The following is a 20,873-nucleotide window of genomic DNA, read 5'->3' on the forward strand; positions in this document are numbered from 1 at the left end:
AGGATATAATTAAGTTGTTCCCCAGGAACTGTGGGGAAAAGGATATATTTAGCTGTTTGCACAGACTGGGGATCAGGATACTCTGCCGATGACATATCATATCAAGGAAATTTGTCCAATGGCTCAAGAAGGAAACCCAGTGCCTTCTTCTGAGGCTCATTCTAGGGCCTCCTGGATTATTTCTGTCTCAATAGCCTGTTACCACATTCTGAAGATAGGCACAGGATTGGGCGTTTTGGAAAGGCATTTGCCTGACATAACTCTTCTGTTAATTTCTTTGCAGAAAACCAGAATGGTCACGATGACCTGAAAGGAGCAGCGGTTGTGGCCCCGAGGTAATTTTGAATATCTGTGGGCTCCTGTACAGTGATAACCTCTGCAGACCTCTGATGCGGGGAAAGACAGAAAGTGCTGAATATATTGTGTCGTCAGTTTTGCCCACCACTATTATTCTTTTTCATAATGTTCTCTGCTTTCACTGTGGTACTTATATTGTTTCCAATTTCTTATTTACTGGTCAAGTTTCAAACCCAAGTCAGTCGACCCAGGTGAACTAAGTCAGAGTGATTTTTTTGCACTCAATTTTTATATCAGGTGTGGTTTCTAGAGTGAGATGCATATCTGCTATATGTTTGGTGTTAGCATGCTGGCATGTGTGTCATAGTAATGTCAATGCCATGTAAGTGGAAGTGTGAAAGCCACTACTCCGTGTCCCTGTATGTGAGGCGTGACTGTACCATCACAGAGAAATCTGTCTGTTCATCAGCCTGTTATTTGGTCAGACCACTGAGCACCTACTGCTTTTTCTCTCTTCCGCCCCTGTAAAACCACGCTGTGTCTCACACACAAAACAGAGTTTTCTCCCTGTCATGGATCAGACCCTTGGCTTCACCACTCAAACATTCCATCAAAACCAGATAGGACTGTACAGTTTCTGATAAGTCTTGGCTTAGTCTTTTGCCGTCCCTCCCCACCAGGTTCAACAGACAGCTGCCACAGATGATAGAGAATGGAGTCCCACAGGACTCTCTAGATGAACACTACCTGACTTACTCAGTTCTTCCTGACCTGTCAGACTCCTTCTGGCCTTATCGGAGCAATGCCATCTTCTCACCTGAGGACGTGGATGTGTCTTATGCTCGGGATGTAACCAGTGAGTATTTTCTTGTGATAGAACTCCACCTATATGCCCAGGTAGACTCTGTACGCTTCGTACTCCCCACCTCTGCGGTGCTGAGGTTTGTCATCCCTGTTGGAAGCGCTGTAGACAGTGATTTGGATGAGACTCTGTGGTAGAGTTTTAAGTACAGACATCAGGTGGGTCAGGGAGCTCTCATTCATTTTTTGGCTCCGGGCTTGTCTCTGTCACCCTGACCCCAGTATCAGGCATTTGACACAAAGCACTTGTGACAACTCTCAACCACCTCAGCTGGAAATCCACAGGAGGTGTCTGTCAGAACTCGTTTGGAGCCAGTGTGTTGTTCCCCGCAATGAGTTAAATTTTTGTCAATGTTCGTGGCCTCTCCAGAAGTGATGACAGACTTGCCTCTTTATAAGGAGAGGTGATTTCCATCATGTGTTTTACTGCGCTCAGCCCCAGTCTCCCTTTTCTCGATGTTGGCAGGTCTTAGCTAAGATGGTATCTGACACCAAGACAGACACAACTGTCCCATTGCCTTGCTTGGATGTTTCCATGAAGTAAGGCTGGGCTCTGGCAGTTCCTGCAGCTTCAAATGGTCATGGTTTCTGTGTAGCACCAAAGATTCTTTTTGATTTGAAGGTTAATAGATTTCACTGGGCTTCCCTGGTGGCTCAGATGGTAAAGAATCTGCCCGCAATGCAGGAGACCCAGGTTCAATCCCTGTATCATGAAGATCCTCTGGACAAGAGAATGGCACCCACTCTAGTATTCTTGGGTGGAGAATTCAATGGACAGAGAGGAGCCTGGTGGGCTATAGTCCATGCGGTCACAAAGAGACCGCCACTACTGAGCGGCTAACGCTTTCACAATTCACCCATCACTCTAGTCTCAAGTATAAATTCCTCTAAACCATCAACAACCACATAGTCTGATGGGACCAAGCAGCACTATAGAAATAATTCTAGAAAATAACTCAGCTCATTTTCTAGCATCTCTGTGGAAAATACATTTTTAAGTGCTTCTACAGACTCAGAACGAAGGCTGTTGGGAGAGATACCAGATCAATCAGCAAATTTCCTCGATGGGTCTGGAAGCAGTCCAGTCTAATTCTCATACGACTTAAGTGTCCTAGAATATCTTTGCTAAAGAATTATGTTCTTACAATTAGAATATTAAGGTCCCTGTTGTATATGTGTTTCCTGAGTAGATATGTGTGAGATCTGATTTGCTTCTTATGACCTGCTGTCTCTGAATTTCCTACTAGACAATGAAAACGATCACAAGCAAGTGAGTGGACAAGAGCTCTCATTTCCCAGGTAATTTGAAAATCTGTGGGCTGTGAATGTCAGTGGTGACAGCAGGAGACCTCAGATCCAGAGAAAAATAGAAAGTACTCTATGTAACTCTTTCATCTATTCATGCAGCAGCAAGTATCTCTTTAGTAGTGTTGTCTATTTATGTTTCACAAGTTTGTGCGTTTCAGTTTTTCAATCCTTCAAGTTTAGTAATGTACAGTGAGTTGTCCCAGGTGAAATAACTAAACCTGGGAGTTCCTGTATTCGTGTGTTTTCTCCTGAGTGGGTAAAGTAGGGTGAGAGCCTATGGGTCTTACACTGGTTTGGCATCAGCATGTTGGTAAATATTTGATTTCAAGGGAGGAAAATCGAACGATATTCATATTACAACAAAATATTGAAAAAAATAGTTCTTGAAGGCAGAATATCTAGTCTATACCTCCTTTTTCTCCAACTCTGAAAAACTGATCTTGAAGCTATATTTGTGCCAAGAAATATTTTAAAATTGAATGGAATAGAGTCCAAACTCAAACACATCTTTAACTTCTTAAAAGCTGTGTTCACTTGGACACAGGATATCCAGATCAATACAATCTGTGCAGAAAAGTCTGAACCACTGTCCCTGCCTTCTGTGTGTGCTGGGGGTGGTGACGTTAGCATGTAGGGAAAATTCCATCTCCTCCTTCAACCGCTGGTTGTGTGCCCAGTGCCCAGAGAACCTGCTGTCTCTCTCCTACCCCATGGCACCCACACTCCACTCCACATCAGGAGGAGTTACTTCCCTCCTTAAGGCGACTGCTCTTTTGCTTTCTGTGAGCAAACTCAATGCCTGTCATGAAAACCAGCCAGATAGCTTGGGGTCGAATCCTCTTAATTTTCTGTCATCCCTTCTCCACCTGACACAGCGTGAACTTGCTGGATGTTGAAAAGAAGGTGGTGTTCCAGCAATCCCAAGATGAATGTGTTTCAGTACCTTCCACTCTCCAGGAAGGTTCTGCCTGCAACCAGCCTTCCAGTGATGGAAAATTTGCATTTGATGAAGAGAATGTGGAGTCTGCCATGGATGGAGCCTGTGGTTGCTCTCATGCTGAAGAGGATGAAATTTCGACTGGTCTCCCAGGTAGTCTTCGATATATCTGTTAGTCTACTCTGGGAGAATGATCCCGTTTGATAGACCCTATGCTTCCATACTGAAGCCTGATTTGAACCAGACTCTATAGTTGCATTTAAAATGAGACATTCTATGAATGAACTTTTCTAAGTTCCCTGTCATGGTTGTCCCTGGGGTAAACCACTCTACCCAAGGTGGTCCAGCCAGACTCACATGAACCTTAGCAATTGTGGCACAGGAGGTACAAAGGCTTCCTAATTTTGAATGAACCTCTTATCTCACAGGAAATGCTTTAATTGTCATTTCTGGGTAATGTCCCTGCGTTCCTACACCTGTCCAAGGCTTTTTGCAGTCTTGTTTATTTCTTTGGAGGTGTCACGACTTTCGTTCACGTCTGTCAACCCATAGCCTCTCTCTTTTCCTTGGACTTATCTTGTTCGAAGTTTCTGATAGCAGAAGGTAATGCGCACTGTCATTTTTTGGTATGTTTCTCTGAGGTAACGGAAAAGGCAATGGGAACCCACTCCAGTACTCTTGCCTGGAAAATCCCATGGATGGAGTAGCCTGGTAGGCTCCATGGGGTCGCGAAGTCCATGGGGACACGACTGTGCGACTTCACTTTCACTTTTCACTTTCATGCATTGAGAAGGAAATGGCAACCCCCTCCAGTGTCTTGCCTGGAGAATCCCAGCGACGGGGGATCCTGGTGGTCTGCCGTCTATGAGGTCGCACAGACGGACACGACTGAAGCGACTTAGCAGCAGCAGCAGCAGCTCTGAGGGAAGACAGGGCCCTGGAACTTCCCAACCTGATGAATGGCCTCTGTTTGCAGCTTTGAGATTCATTTGACTTGATGGTGTGTGGATTCCACTCCCATTTAATCTCAGTGTGAAATCACTTATCCCATTAATAAACAACATTTCAGATGAAAAAAGCCTGAGTATTATAGCAGGCTGAGGATATAATTAAGTTGTTCCCCAGGAACTGTGGGGAAAAGGATATATTTAGCTGTTTGCACAGACTGGGGATCAGGATACTCTGCCGATGACATATCATATCAAGGAAATTTGTCCAATGGCTCAAGAAGGAAACCCAGTGCCTTCTTCTGAGGCTCATTCTAGGGCCTCCTGGATTATTTCTGTCTCAATAGCCTGTTACCACATTCTGAAGATAGGCACAGGATTGGGCGTTTTGGAAAGGCATTTGCCTGACATAACTCTTCTGTTAATTTCTTTGCAGAAAACCAGAATGGTCACGATGACCTGAAAGGAGCAGCGGTTGTGGCCCCGAGGTAATTTTGAATATCTGTGGGCTCCTGTACAGTGATAACCTCTGCAGACCTCTGATGCGGGGAAAGACAGAAAGTGCTGAATATATTGTGTCGTCAGTTTTGCCCACCACTATTATTCTTTTTCATAATGTTCTCTGCTTTCACTGTGGTACTTATATTGTTTCCAATTTCTTATTTACTGGTCAAGTTTCAAACCCAAGTCAGTCGACCCAGGTGAACTAAGTCAGAGTGATTTTTTTGCACTCAATTTTTATATCAGGTGTGGTTTCTAGAGTGAGATGCATATCTGCTATATGTTTGGTGTTAGCATGCTGGCATGTGTGTCATAGTAATGTCAATGCCATGTAAGTGGAAGTGTGAAAGCCACTACTCCGTGTCCCTGTATGTGAGGCGTGACTGTACCATCACAGAGAAATCTGTCTGTTCATCAGCCTGTTATTTGGTCAGACCACTGAGCACCTACTGCTTTTTCTCTCTTCTGCCCCTGTAAAACCACGCTGTGTCTCACACACAAAACAGAGTTTTCTCCCTGTCATGGATCAGACCCTTGGCTTCACCACTCAAACATTCCATCAAAACCAGATAGGACTGTACAGTTTCTGATAAGTCTTGGCTTAGTCTTTTGCCGTCCCTCCCCACCAGGTTCAACAGACAGCTGCCACAGATGATAGAGAATGGAGTCCCACAGGACTCTCTAGATGAACACTACCTGACTTACTCAGTTCTTCCTGACCTGTCAGACTCCTTCTGGCCTTATCGGAGCAATGCCATCTTCTCACCTGAGGACGTGGATGTGTCTTATGCTCGGGATGTAACCAGTGAGTATTTTCTTGTGATAGAACTCCACCTATATGCCCAGGTAGACTCTGTACGCTTCGTACTCCCCACCTCTGCGGTGCTGAGGTTTGTCATCCCTGTTGGAAGCGCTGTAGACAGTGATTTGGATGAGACTCTGTGGTAGAGTTTTAAGTACAGACATCAGGTGGGTCAGGGAGCTCTCATTCATTTTTTGGCTCCGGGCTTGTCTCTGTCACCCTGACCCCAGTATCAGGCATTTGACACAAAGCACTTGTGACAACTCTCAACCACCTCAGCTGGAAATCCACAGGAGGTGTCTGTCAGAACTCGTTTGGAGCCAGTGTGTTGTTCCCCGCAATGAGTTAAATTTTTGTCAATGTTCGTGGCCTCTCCAGAAGTGATGACAGACTTGCCTCTTTATAAGGAGAGGTGATTTCCATCATGTGTTTTACTGCGCTCAGCCCCAGTCTCCCTTTTCTCGATGTTGGCAGGTCTTAGCTAAGATGGTATCTGACACCAAGACAGACACAACTGTCCCATTGCCTTGCTTGGATGTTTCCATGAAGTAAGGCTGGGCTCTGGCAGTTCCTCCAGCTTCAAATGGTCATGGTTTCTGTGTAGCACCAAAGATTCTTTTTGATTTGAAGGTTAATAGATTTCACTGGGCTTCCCTGGTGGCTCAGATGGTAAAGAATCTGCCCGCAATGCAGGAGACCCAGGTTCAATCCCTGTATCATGAAGATCCTCTGGACAAGAGAATGGCACCCACTCTAGTATTCTTGGGTGGAGAATTCAATGGACAGAGAGGAGCCTGGTGGGCTATAGTCCATGCGGTCACAAAGAGACCGCCACTACTGAGCGGCTAACGCTTTCACAATTCACCCATCACTCTAGTCTCAAGTATAAATTCCTCTAAACCATCAACAACCACATAGTCTGATGGGACCAAGCAGCACTATAGAAATAATTCTAGAAAATAACTCAGCTCATTTTCTAGCATCTCTGTGGAAAATACATTTTTAAGTGCTTCTACAGACTCAGAACGAAGGCTGTTGGGAGAGATACCAGATCAATCAGCAAATTTCCTCGATGGGTCTGGAAGCAGTCCAGTCTAATTCTCATACGACTTAAGTGTCCTAGAATATCTTTGCTAAAGAATTATGTTCTTACAATTAGAATATTAAGGTCCCTGTTGTATATGTGTTTCCTGAGTAGATATGTGTGAGATCTGATTTGCTTCTTATGACCTGCTGTCTCTGAATTTCCTACTAGACAATGAAAACGATCACAAGCAAGTGAGTGGACAAGAGCTCTCATTTCCCAGGTAATTTGAAAATCTGTGGGCTGTGAATGTCAGTGGTGACAGCAGGAGACCTCAGATCCAGAGAAAAATAGAAAGTACTCTATGTAACTCTTTCATCTATTCATGCAGCAGCAAGTATCTCTTTAGTAGTGTTGTCTATTTATGTTTCACAAGTTTGTGCGTTTCAGTTTTTCAATCCTTCAAGTTTAGTAATGTACAGTGAGTTGTCCCAGGTGAAATAACTAAACCTGGGAGTTCCTGTATTCGTGTGTTTTCTCCTGAGTGGGTAAAGTAGGGTGAGAGCCTATGGGTCTTACACTGGTTTGGCATCAGCATGTTGGTAAATATTTGATTTCAAGGGAGGAAAATTGAACGATATTCATATTACAACAAAATATTGAAAAAAATAGTTCTTGAAGGCAGAATATCTAGTCTATACCTCCTTTTTCTCCAACTCTGAAAAACTGATCTTGAAGCTATATTTGTGCCAAGAAATATTTTAAAATTGAATGGAATAGAGTCCAAACTCAAACACATCTTTAACTTCTTAAAAGCTGTGTTCACTTGGACACAGGATATCCAGATCAATACAATCTGTGCAGAAAAGTCTGAACCACTGTCCCTGCCTTCTGTGTGTGCTGGGGGTGGTGACGTTAGCATGTAGGGAAAATTCCATCTCCTCCTTCAACCGCTGGTTGTGTGCCCAGTGCCCAGAGAACCTGCTGTCTCTCTCCTACCCCATGGCACCCACACTCCACTCCACATCAGGAGGAGTTACTTCCCTCCTTAAGGCGACTGCTCTTTTGCTTTCTGTGAGCAAACTCAATGCCTGTCATGAAAACCAGCCAGATAGCTTGGGGTCGAATCCTCTTAATTTTCTGTCATCCCTTCTCCACCTGACACAGCGTGAACTTGCTGGATGTTGAAAAGAAGGTGGTGTTCCAGCAATCCCAAGATGAATGTGTTTCAGTACCTTCCACTCTCCAGGAAGGTTCTGCCTGCAACCAGCCTTCCAGTGATGGAAAATTTGCATTTGATGAAGAGAATGTGGAGTCTGCCATGGATGGAGCCTGTGGTTGCTCTCATGCTGAAGAGGATGAAATTTCGACTGGTCTCCCAGGTAGTCTTCGATATATCTGTTAGTCTACTCTGGGAGAATGATCCCGTTTGATAGACCCTATGCTTCCATACTGAAGCCTGATTTGAACCAGACTCTATAGTTGCATTTAAAATGAGACATTCTATGAATGAACTTTTCTAAGTTCCCTGTCATGGTTGTCCCTGGGGTAAACCACTCTACCCAAGGTGGTCCAGCCAGACTCACATGAACCTTAGCAATTGTGGCACAGGAGGTACAAAGGCTTCCTAATTTTGAATGAACCTCTTATCTCACAGGAAATGCTTTAATTGTCATTTCTGGGTAATGTCCCTGCGTTCCTACACCTGTCCAAGGCTTTTTGCAGTCTTGTTTATTTCTTTGGAGGTGTCACGACTTTCGTTCACGTCTGTCAACCCATAGCCTCTCTCTTTTCCTTGGACTTATCTTGTTCGAAGTTTCTGATAGCAGAAGGTAATGCGCACTGTCATTTTTTGGTATGTTTCTCTGAGGTAACGGAAAAGGCAATGGGAACCCACTCCAGTACTCTTGCCTGGAAAATCCCATGGATGGAGTAGCCTGGTAGGCTCCATGGGGTCGCGAAGTCCATGGGGACACGACTGTGCGACTTCACTTTCACTTTTCACTTTCATGCATTGAGAAGGAAATGGCAACCCCCTCCAGTGTCTTGCCTGGAGAATCCCAGCGACGGGGGATCCTGGTGGTCTGCCGTCTATGAGGTCGCACAGACGGACACGACTGAAGCGACTTAGCAGCAGCAGCAGCAGCTCTGAGGGAAGACAGGGCCCTGGAACTTCCCAACCTGATGAATGGCCTCTGTTTGCAGCTTTGAGATTCATTTGACTTGATGGTGTGTGGATTCCACTCCCATTTAATCTCAGTGTGAAATCACTTATCCCATTAATAAACAACATTTCAGATGAAAAAAGCCTGAGTATTATAGCAGGCTGAGGATATAATTAAGTTGTTCCCCAGGAACTGTGGGGAAAAGGATATATTTAGCTGTTTGCACAGACTGGGGATCAGGATACTCTGCCGATGACATATCATATCAAGGAAATTTGTCCAATGGCTCAAGAAGGAAACCCAGTGCCTTCTTCTGAGGCTCATTCTAGGGCCTCCTGGATTATTTCTGTCTCAATAGCCTGTTACCACATTCTGAAGATAGGCACAGGATTGGGCGTTTTGGAAAGGCATTTGCCTGACATAACTCTTCTGTTAATTTCTTTGCAGAAAACCAGAATGGTCACGATGACCTGAAAGGAGCAGCGGTTGTGGCCCCGAGGTAATTTTGAATATCTGTGGGCTCCTGTACAGTGATAACCTCTGCAGACCTCTGATGCGGGGAAAGACAGAAAGTGCTGAATATATTGTGTCGTCAGTTTTGCCCACCACTATTATTCTTTTTCATAATGTTCTCTGCTTTCACTGTGGTACTTATATTGTTTCCAATTTCTTATTTACTGGTCAAGTTTCAAACCCAAGTCAGTCGACCCAGGTGAACTAAGTCAGAGTGATTTTTTTGCACTCAATTTTTATATCAGGTGTGGTTTCTAGAGTGAGATGCATATCTGCTATATGTTTGGTGTTAGCATGCTGGCATGTGTGTCATAGTAATGTCAATGCCATGTAAGTGGAAGTGTGAAAGCCACTACTCCGTGTCCCTGTATGTGAGGCGTGACTGTACCATCACAGAGAAATCTGTCTGTTCATCAGCCTGTTATTTGGTCAGACCACTGAGCACCTACTGCTTTTTCTCTCTTCTGCCCCTGTAAAACCACGCTGTGTCTCACACACAAAACAGAGTTTTCTCCCTGTCATGGATCAGACCCTTGGCTTCACCACTCAAACATTCCATCAAAACCAGATAGGACTGTACAGTTTCTGATAAGTCTTGGCTTAGTCTTTTGCCGTCCCTCCCCACCAGGTTCAACAGACAGCTGCCACAGATGATAGAGAATGGAGTCCCACAGGACTCTCTAGATGAACACTACCTGACTTACTCAGTTCTTCCTGACCTGTCAGACTCCTTCTGGCCTTATCGGAGCAATGCCATCTTCTCACCTGAGGACGTGGATGTGTCTTATGCTCGGGATGTAACCAGTGAGTATTTTCTTGTGATAGAACTCCACCTATATGCCCAGGTAGACTCTGTACGCTTCGTACTCCCCACCTCTGCGGTGCTGAGGTTTGTCATCCCTGTTGGAAGCGCTGTAGACAGTGATTTGGATGAGACTCTGTGGTAGAGTTTTAAGTACAGACATCAGGTGGGTCAGGGAGCTCTCATTCATTTTTTGGCTCCGGGCTTGTCTCTGTCACCCTGACCCCAGTATCAGGCATTTGACACAAAGCACTTGTGACAACTCTCAACCACCTCAGCTGGAAATCCACAGGAGGTGTCTGTCAGAACTCGTTTGGAGCCAGTGTGTTGTTCCCCGCAATGAGTTAAATTTTTGTCAATGTTCGTGGCCTCTCCAGAAGTGATGACAGACTTGCCTCTTTATAAGGAGAGGTGATTTCCATCATGTGTTTTACTGCGCTCAGCCCCAGTCTCCCTTTTCTCGATGTTGGCAGGTCTTAGCTAAGATGGTATCTGACACCAAGACAGACACAACTGTCCCATTGCCTTGCTTGGATGTTTCCATGAAGTAAGGCTGGGCTCTGGCAGTTCCTCCAGCTTCAAATGGTCATGGTTTCTGTGTAGCACCAAAGATTCTTTTTGATTTGAAGGTTAATAGATTTCACTGGGCTTCCCTGGTGGCTCAGATGGTAAAGAATCTGCCCGCAATGCAGGAGACCCAGGTTCAATCCCTGTATCATGAAGATCCTCTGGACAAGAGAATGGCACCCACTCTAGTATTCTTGGGTGGAGAATTCAATGGACAGAGAGGAGCCTGGTGGGCTATAGTCCATGCGGTCACAAAGAGACCGCCACTACTGAGCGGCTAACGCTTTCACAATTCACCCATCACTCTAGTCTCAAGTATAAATTCCTCTAAACCATCAACAACCACATAGTCTGATGGGACCAAGCAGCACTATAGAAATAATTCTAGAAAATAACTCAGCTCATTTTCTAGCATCTCTGTGGAAAATACATTTTTAAGTGCTTCTACAGACTCAGAACGAAGGCTGTTGGGAGAGATACCAGATCAATCAGCAAATTTCCTCGATGGGTCTGGAAGCAGTCCAGTCTAATTCTCATACGACTTAAGTGTCCTAGAATATCTTTGCTAAAGAATTATGTTCTTACAATTAGAATATTAAGGTCCCTGTTGTATATGTGTTTCCTGAGTAGATATGTGTGAGATCTGATTTGCTTCTTATGACCTGCTGTCTCTGAATTTCCTACTAGACAATGAAAACGATCACAAGCAAGTGAGTGGACAAGAGCTCTCATTTCCCAGGTAATTTGAAAATCTGTGGGCTGTGAATGTCAGTGGTGACAGCAGGAGACCTCAGATCCAGAGAAAAATAGAAAGTACTCTATGTAACTCTTTCATCTATTCATGCAGCAGCAAGTATCTCTTTAGTAGTGTTGTCTATTTATGTTTCACAAGTTTGTGCGTTTCAGTTTTTCAATCCTTCAAGTTTAGTAATGTACAGTGAGTTGTCCCAGGTGAAATAACTAAACCTGGGAGTTCCTGTATTCGTGTGTTTTCTCCTGAGTGGGTAAAGTAGGGTGAGAGCCTATGGGTCTTACACTGGTTTGGCATCAGCATGTTGGTAAATATTTGATTTCAAGGGAGGAAAATCGAACGATATTCATATTACAACAAAATATTGAAAAAAATAGTTCTTGAAGGCAGAATATCTAGTCTATACCTCCTTTTTCTCCAACTCTGAAAAACTGATCTTGAAGCTATATTTGTGCCAAGAAATATTTTAAAATTGAATGGAATAGAGTCCAAACTCAAACACATCTTTAACTTCTTAAAAGCTGTGTTCACTTGGACACAGGATATCCAGATCAATACAATCTGTGCAGAAAAGTCTGAACCACTGTCCCTGCCTTCTGTGTGTGCTGGGGGTGGTGACGTTAGCATGTAGGGAAAATTCCATCTCCTCCTTCAACCGCTGGTTGTGTGCCCAGTGCCCAGAGAACCTGCTGTCTCTCTCCTACCCCATGGCACCCACACTCCACTCCACATCAGGAGGAGTTACTTCCCTCCTTAAGGCGACTGCTCTTTTGCTTTCTGTGAGCAAACTCAATGCCTGTCATGAAAACCAGCCAGATAGCTTGGGGTCGAATCCTCTTAATTTTCTGTCATCCCTTCTCCACCTGACACAGCGTGAACTTGCTGGATGTTGAAAAGAAGGTGGTGTTCCAGCAATCCCAAGATGAATGTGTTTCAGTACCTTCCACTCTCCAGGAAGGTTCTGCCTGCAACCAGCCTTCCAGTGATGGAAAATTTGCATTTGATGAAGAGAATGTGGAGTCTGCCATGGATGGAGCCTGTGGTTGCTCTCATGCTGAAGAGGATGAAATTTCGACTGGTCTCCCAGGTAGTCTTCGATATATCTGTTAGTCTACTCTGGGAGAATGATCCCGTTTGATAGACCCTATGCTTCCATACTGAAGCCTGATTTGAACCAGACTCTATAGTTGCATTTAAAATGAGACATTCTATGAATGAACTTTTCTAAGTTCCCTGTCATGGTTGTCCCTGGGGTAAACCACTCTACCCAAGGTGGTCCAGCCAGACTCACATGAACCTTAGCAATTGTGGCACAGGAGGTACAAAGGCTTCCTAATTTTGAATGAACCTCTTATCTCACAGGAAATGCTTTAATTGTCATTTCTGGGTAATGTCCCTGCGTTCCTACACCTGTCCAAGGCTTTTTGCAGTCTTGTTTATTTCTTTGGAGGTGTCACGACTTTCGTTCACGTCTGTCAACCCATAGCCTCTCTCTTTTCCTTGGACTTATCTTGTTCGAAGTTTCTGATAGCAGAAGGTAATGCGCACTGTCATTTTTTGGTATGTTTCTCTGAGGTAACGGAAAAGGCAATGGGAACCCACTCCAGTACTCTTGCCTGGAAAATCCCATGGATGGAGTAGCCTGGTAGGCTCCATGGGGTCGCGAAGTCCATGGGGACACGACTGTGCGACTTCACTTTCACTTTTCACTTTCATGCATTGAGAAGGAAATGGCAACCCCCTCCAGTGTCTTGCCTGGAGAATCCCAGCGACGGGGGATCCTGGTGGTCTGCCGTCTATGAGGTCGCACAGACGGACACGACTGAAGCGACTTAGCAGCAGCAGCAGCAGCTCTGAGGGAAGACAGGGCCCTGGAACTTCCCAACCTGATGAATGGCCTCTGTTTGCAGCTTTGAGATTCATTTGACTTGATGGTGTGTGGATTCCACTCCCATTTAATCTCAGTGTGAAATCACTTATCCCATTAATAAACAACATTTCAGATGAAAAAAGCCTGAGTATTATAGCAGGCTGAGGATATAATTAAGTTGTTCCCCAGGAACTGTGGGGAAAAGGATATATTTAGCTGTTTGCACAGACTGGGGATCAGGATACTCTGCCGATGACATATCATATCAAGGAAATTTGTCCAATGGCTCAAGAAGGAAACCCAGTGCCTTCTTCTGAGGCTCATTCTAGGGCCTCCTGGATTATTTCTGTCTCAATAGCCTGTTACCACATTCTGAAGATAGGCACAGGATTGGGCGTTTTGGAAAGGCATTTGCCTGACATAACTCTTCTGTTAATTTCTTTGCAGAAAACCAGAATGGTCACGATGACCTGAAAGGAGCAGCGGTTGTGGCCCCGAGGTAATTTTGAATATCTGTGGGCTCCTGTACAGTGATAACCTCTGCAGACCTCTGATGCGGGGAAAGACAGAAAGTGCTGAATATATTGTGTCGTCAGTTTTGCCCACCACTATTATTCTTTTTCATAATGTTCTCTGCTTTCACTGTGGTACTTATATTGTTTCCAATTTCTTATTTACTGGTCAAGTTTCAAACCCAAGTCAGTCGACCCAGGTGAACTAAGTCAGAGTGATTTTTTTGCACTCAATTTTTATATCAGGTGTGGTTTCTAGAGTGAGATGCATATCTGCTATATGTTTGGTGTTAGCATGCTGGCATGTGTGTCATAGTAATGTCAATGCCATGTAAGTGGAAGTGTGAAAGCCACTACTCCGTGTCCCTGTATGTGAGGCGTGACTGTACCATCACAGAGAAATCTGTCTGTTCATCAGCCTGTTATTTGGTCAGACCACTGAGCACCTACTGCTTTTTCTCTCTTCTGCCCCTGTAAAACCACGCTGTGTCTCACACACAAAACAGAGTTTTCTCCCTGTCATGGATCAGACCCTTGGCTTCACCACTCAAACATTCCATCAAAACCAGATAGGACTGTACAGTTTCTGATAAGTCTTGGCTTAGTCTTTTGCCGTCCCTCCCCACCAGGTTCAACAGACAGCTGCCACAGATGATAGAGAATGGAGTCCCACAGGACTCTCTAGATGAACACTACCTGACTTACTCAGTTCTTCCTGACCTGTCAGACTCCTTCTGGCCTTATCGGAGCAATGCCATCTTCTCACCTGAGGACGTGGATGTGTCTTATGCTCGGGATGTAACCAGTGAGTATTTTCTTGTGATAGAACTCCACCTATATGCCCAGGTAGACTCTGTACGCTTCGTACTCCCCACCTCTGCGGTGCTGAGGTTTGTCATCCCTGTTGGAAGCGCTGTAGACAGTGATTTGGATGAGACTCTGTGGTAGAGTTTTAAGTACAGACATCAGGTGGGTCAGGGAGCTCTCATTCATTTTTTGGCTCCGGGCTTGTCTCTGTCACCCTGACCCCAGTATCAGGCATTTGACACAAAGCACTTGTGACAACTCTCAACCACCTCAGCTGGAAATCCACAGGAGGTGTCTGTCAGAACTCGTTTGGAGCCAGTGTGTTGTTCCCCGCAATGAGTTAAATTTTTGTCAATGTTCGTGGCCTCTCCAGAAGTGATGACAGACTTGCCTCTTTATAAGGAGAGGTGATTTCCATCATGTGTTTTACTGCGCTCAGCCCCAGTCTCCCTTTTCTCGATGTTGGCAGGTCTTAGCTAAGATGGTATCTGACACCAAGACAGACACAACTGTCCCATTGCCTTGCTTGGATGTTTCCATGAAGTAAGGCTGGGCTCTGGCAGTTCCTCCAGCTTCAAATGGTCATGGTTTCTGTGTAGCACCAAAGATTCTTTTTGATTTGAAGGTTAATAGATTTCACTGGGCTTCCCTGGTGGCTCAGATGGTAAAGAATCTGCCCGCAATGCAGGAGACCCAGGTTCAATCCCTGTATCATGAAGATCCTCTGGACAAGAGAATGGCACCCACTCTAGTATTCTTGGGTGGAGAATTCAATGGACAGAGAGGAGCCTGGTGGGCTATAGTCCATGCGGTCACAAAGAGACCGCCACTACTGAGCGGCTAACGCTTTCACAATTCACCCATCACTCTAGTCTCAAGTATAAATTCCTCTAAACCATCAACAACCACATAGTCTGATGGGACCAAGCAGCACTATAGAAATAATTCTAGAAAATAACTCAGCTCATTTTCTAGCATCTCTGTGGAAAATACATTTTTAAGTGCTTCTACAGACTCAGAACGAAGGCTGTTGGGAGAGATACCAGATCAATCAGCAAATTTCCTCGATGGGTCTGGAAGCAGTCCAGTCTAATTCTCATACGACTTAAGTGTCCTAGAATATCTTTGCTAAAGAATTATGTTCTTACAATTAGAATATTAAGGTCCCTGTTGTATATGTGTTTCCTGAGTAGATATGTGTGAGATCTGATTTGCTTCTTATGACCTGCTGTCTCTGAATTTCCTACTAGACAATGAAAACGATCACAAGCAAGTGAGTGGACAAGAGCTCTCATTTCCCAGGTAATTTGAAAATCTGTGGGCTGTGAATGTCAGTGGTGACAGCAGGAGACCTCAGATCCAGAGAAAAATAGAAAGTACTCTATATAACTCTTTCATCTATTCATGCAGCAGCAAGTATCTCTTTAGTAGTGTTGTCTATTTATGTTTCACAAGTTTGTGCGTTTCAGTTTTTCAATCCTTCAAGTTTAGTAATGTACAGTGAGTTGTCCCAGGTGAAATAACTAAACCTGGGAGTTCCTGTATTCGTGTGTTTTCTCCTGAGTGGGTAAAGTAGGGTGAGAGCCTATGGGTCTTACACTGGTTTGGCATCAGCATGTTGGTAAATATTTGATTTCAAGGGAGGAAAATCGAACGATATTCATATTACAACAAAATATTGAAAAAAATAGTTCTTGAAGGCAGAATATCTAGTCTATACCTCCTTTTTCTCCAACTCTGAAAAACTGATCTTGAAGCTATATTTGTGCCAAGAAATATTTTAAAATTGAATGGAATAGAGTCCAAACTCAAACACATCTTTAACTTCTTAAAAGCTGTGTTCACTTGGACACAGGATATCCAGATCAATACAATCTGTGCAGAAAAGTCTGAACCACTGTCCCTGCCTTCTGTGTGTGCTGGGGGTGGTGACGTTAGCATGTAGGGAAAATTCCATCTCCTCCTTCAACCGCTGGTTGTGTGCCCAGTGCCCAGAGAACCTGCTGTCTCTCTCCTACCCCATGGCACCCACACTCCACTCCACATCAGGAGGAGTTACTTCCCTCCTTAAGGGGACTGCTCTTTTGCTTTCTGTGAGCAAACTCAATGCCTGTCATGAAAACCAGCCAGATAGCTTGGGGTCGAATCCTCTTAATTTTCTGTCATCCCTTCTCCACCTGACACAGCGTGAACTTGCTGGATGTTGAAAAGAAGGTGGTGTTCCAGCAATCCCAAGATGAATGTGTTTCAGTACCTTCCACTCTCCAGGAAGGTTCTGCCTGCAACCAGCCTTCCAGTGATGGAAAATTTGCATTTGATGAAGAGAATGTGGAGTCTGCCATGGATGGAGCCTGTGGTTGCTCTCATGCTGAAGAGGATGAAATTTCGACTGGTCTCCCAGGTAGTCTTCGATATATCTGTTAGTCTACTCTGGGAGAATGATCCCGTTTGATAGACCCTATGCTTCCATACTGAAGCCTGATTTGAACCAGACTCTATAGTTGCATTTAAAATGAGACATTCTATGAATGAACTTTTCTAAGTTCCCTGTCATGGTTGTCCCTGGGGTAAACCGCTCTACCCAAGGTGGTCCAGCCAGACTCACATGAACCTTAGCAATTGTGGCACAGGAGGTACAAAGGCTTCCTAATTTTGAATGAACCTCTTATCTCACAGGAAATGCTTTAATTGTCATTTCTGGGTAATGTCCCTGCGTTCCTACACCTGTCCAAGGCTTTTTGCAGTCTTGTTTATTTCTTTGGAGGTGTCACGACTTTCGTTCACGTCTGTCAACCCATAGCCTCTCTCTTTTCCTTGGACTTATCTTGTTCGAAGTTTCTGATAGCAGAAGGTAATGCGCACTGTCAGTTTTTGGTATGTTTCTCTGAGGTAACGGAAAAGGCAATGGGAACCCACTCCAGTACTCTTGCCTGGAAAATCCCATGGATGGAGTAGCCTGGTAGGCTCCATGGGGTCGCGAAGTCCATGGGGACACGACTGTGCGACTTCACTTTCACTTTTCACTTTCATGCGTTGAGAAGGAAATGGCAACCCCCTCCAGTGTCTTGCCTGGAGAATCCCAGCGACGGGGGATCCTGGTGGTCTGCCGTCTATGAGGTCGCACAGACGGACACGACTGAAGCGACTTAGCAGCAGCAGCAGCAGCTCTGAGGGAAGACAGGGCCCTGGAACTTCCCAACCTGATGAATGGCCTCTGTTTGCAGCTTTGAGATTCATTTGACTTGATGGTGTGTGGATTCCACTCCCATTTAATCTCAGTGTGAAATCACTTATCCCATTAATAAACAACATTTCAGATGAAAAAAGCCTGAGTATTATAGCAGGCTGAGGATATAATTAAGTTGTTCCCCAGGAACTGTGGGGAAAAGGATATATTTAGCTGTTTGCACAGACTGGGGATCAGGATACTCTGCCGATGACATATCATATCAAGGAAATTTGTCCAATGGCTCAAGAAGGAAACCCAGTGCCTTCTTCTGAGGCTCATTCTAGGGCCTCCTGGATTATTTCTGTCTCAATAGCCTGTTACCACATTCTGAAGATAGGCACAGGATTGGGCGTTTTGGAAAGGCATTTGCCTGACATAACTCTTCTGTTAATTTCTTTGCAGAAAACCAGAATGGTCACGATGACCTGAAAGGAGCAGCGGTTGGGGCCCCGAGGTAATTTTGAATATCTGTGGGCTCCTGTACAGTGATAACCTCTGCAGACCTCTGATGCGGGGAAAGACAGAAAGTGCTGAATATATTGTGTCGTCAGTTTTGCCCACCACTATTATTCTTTTTCATAATGTTCTCTGCTTTCACTGTGGTACTTGTATTGTTTCCAATTTCTTATTTACTGGTCAAGTTTCAAACCCAAGTCAGTCGACCCAGGTGAACTAAGTCAGAGTGATTTTTTTGCACTCAATTTTTATATCAGGTGTGGTTTCTAGAGTGAGATGCATATCTGCTATATGTTTGGTGTTAGCATGCTGGCATGTGTGTCATAGTAATGTCAATGCCATGTAAGTGGAAGTGTGAAAGCCACTACTCCGTGTCCCTGTATGTGAGGCGTGACTGTACCATCACAGAGAAATCTGTCTGTTCATCAGCCTGTTATTTGGTCAGACCACTGAGCACCTACTGCTTTTTCTCTCTTCTGCCCCTGTAAAACCACGCTGTGTCTCACACACAAAACAGAGTTTTCTCCCTGTCATGGATCAGACCCTTGGCTTCACCACTCAAACATTCCATCAAAACCAGATAGGACTGTACAGTTTCTGATAAGTCTTGGCTTAGTCTTTTGCCGTCCCTCCCCACCAGGTTCAACAGACAGCTGCCACAGATGATAGAGAATGGAGTCCCACAGGACTCTCTAGATGAACACTACCTGACTTACTCAGTTCTTCCTGACCTGTCAGACTCCTTCTGGCCTTATCGGAGCAATGCCATCTTCTCACCTGAGGACGTGGATGTGTCTTATGCTCGGGATGTAACCAGTGAGTATTTTCTTGTGATAGAACTCCACCTATATGCCCAGGTAGACTCTGTACGCTTCGTACTCCCCACCTCTGCGGTGCTGAGGTTTGTCATCCCTGTTGGAAGCGCTGTAGACAGTGATTTGGATGAGACTCTGTGGTAGAGTTTTAAGTACAGACATCAGGTGGGTCAGGGAGCTCTCATTCATTTTTTGGCTCCGGGCTTGTCTCTGTCACCCTGACCCCAGTATCAGGCATTTGACACAAAGCACTTGTGACAACTCTCAACCACCTCAGCTGGAAATCCACAGGAGGTGTCTGTCAGAACTCGTTTGGAGCCAGTGTGTTGTTCCCCGCAATGAGTTAAATTTTTGTCAATGTTCGTGGCCTCTCCAGAAGTGATGACAGACTTGCCTCTTTATAAGGAGAGGTGATTTCCATCATGTGTTTTACTGCGCTCAGCCCCAGTCTCCCTTTTCTCGATGTTGGCAGGTCTTAGCTAAGATGGTATCTGACACCAAGACAGACACAACTGTCCCATTGCCTTGCTTGGATGTTTCCATGAAGTAAGGCTGGGCTCTGGCAGTTCCTCCAGCTTCAAATGGTCATGGTTTCTGTGTAGCACCAAAGATTCTTTTTGATTTGAAGGTTAATAGATTTCACTGGGCTTCCCTGGTGGCTCAGATGGTAAAGAATCTGCCCGCAATGCAGGAGACCCAGGTTCAATCCCTGTATCATGAAGATCCTCTGGACAAGAGAATGGCACCCACTCTAGTATTCTTGGGTGGAGAATTCAATGGACAGAGAGGAGCCTGGTGGGCTATAGTCCATGCGGTCACAAAGAGACCGCCACTACTGAGCGGCTAACGCTTTCACAATTCACCCATCACTCTAGTCTCAAGTATAAATTCCTCTAAACCATCAACAACCACATAGTCTGATGGGACCAAGCAGCACTATAGAAATAATTCTAGAAAATAACTCAGCTCATTTTCTAGCATCTCTGTGGAAAATACATTTTTAAGTGCTTCTACAGACTCAGAACGAAGGCTGTTGGGAGAGATACCAGATCAATCAGCAAATTTCCTCGATGGGTCTGGAAGCAGTCCAGTCTAATTCTCATACGACTTAAGTGTCCTAGAATATCTTTGCTAAAGAATTATGTTCTTACAATTAGAATATTAAGGTCCCTGTTGTATATGTGTTTCCTGAGTAGATATGTGTGAGATCTGATTTGCTTCTTATGACCTGCTGTCTCTGAATTTCCTACTAGACAATGAAAACGATCACAAGCAAGTGAGTGGACAAGAGCTCTCATTTCCCAGGTAATTTGAAAATCTGTGGGCTGTGAATGTCAGTGGTGACAGCAGGAGACCTCAGATCCAGAGAAAAATAGAAAGTACTCTATATAACTCTTTCATCTATTCATGCAGCAGCAAGTATCTCTTTAGTAGTGTTGTCTATTTATGTTTCACAAGTTTGTGCGTTTCAGTTTTTCAATCCTTCAAGTTTAGTAATGTACAGTGAGTTGTCCCAGGTGAAATAACTAAACCTGGGAGTTCCTGTATTCGTGTGTTTTCTCCTGAGTGGGTAAAGTAGGGTGAGAGCCTATGGGTCTTACACTGGTTTGGCATCAGCATGTTGGTAAATATTTGATTTCAAGGGAGGAAAATCGAACGATATTCATATTACAACAAAATATTGAAAAAAATAGTTCTTGAAGGCAGAA

General features: G+C 44.6%; 1 protein-coding gene across 1 annotated transcript in view; it reads left to right on the top strand.

Moving 5' to 3' along the window:
• LOC145504748 (NBPF family member NBPF19-like) overlaps window positions 1-20,873 on the top strand; it is a 363,203-nt gene that overhangs the window by 317,497 nt on the left and 24,833 nt on the right. Inside the window, exons 96-114 of the mRNA XM_081486054.1 lie at window positions 284-335; window positions 978-1,153; window positions 2,406-2,457; window positions 3,342-3,556; window positions 4,787-4,838; window positions 5,481-5,656; window positions 6,909-6,960; window positions 7,845-8,059; window positions 9,290-9,341; window positions 9,984-10,159; window positions 11,412-11,463; window positions 12,348-12,562; window positions 13,793-13,844; window positions 14,487-14,662; window positions 15,915-15,966; window positions 16,851-17,065; window positions 18,296-18,347; window positions 18,990-19,165; window positions 20,418-20,469. Of these exons, the coding sequence (XP_081342180.1) occupies window positions 284-335; window positions 978-1,153; window positions 2,406-2,457; window positions 3,342-3,556; window positions 4,787-4,838; window positions 5,481-5,656; window positions 6,909-6,960; window positions 7,845-8,059; window positions 9,290-9,341; window positions 9,984-10,159; window positions 11,412-11,463; window positions 12,348-12,562; window positions 13,793-13,844; window positions 14,487-14,662; window positions 15,915-15,966; window positions 16,851-17,065; window positions 18,296-18,347; window positions 18,990-19,165; window positions 20,418-20,469 (2,260 nt within the window). The remainder of the gene's footprint in view (window positions 1-283; window positions 336-977; window positions 1,154-2,405; window positions 2,458-3,341; window positions 3,557-4,786; window positions 4,839-5,480; window positions 5,657-6,908; window positions 6,961-7,844; window positions 8,060-9,289; window positions 9,342-9,983; window positions 10,160-11,411; window positions 11,464-12,347; window positions 12,563-13,792; window positions 13,845-14,486; window positions 14,663-15,914; window positions 15,967-16,850; window positions 17,066-18,295; window positions 18,348-18,989; window positions 19,166-20,417; window positions 20,470-20,873) is intronic.

This window comes from Giraffa tippelskirchi, chromosome 5, assembly GCF_054371585.1.
Source record: "Giraffa tippelskirchi isolate mGirTip1 chromosome 5, T2T-mGirTip1v1.2.pri, whole genome shotgun sequence".
NCBI lineage: Eukaryota > Metazoa > Chordata > Mammalia > Artiodactyla > Giraffidae > Giraffa > Giraffa tippelskirchi.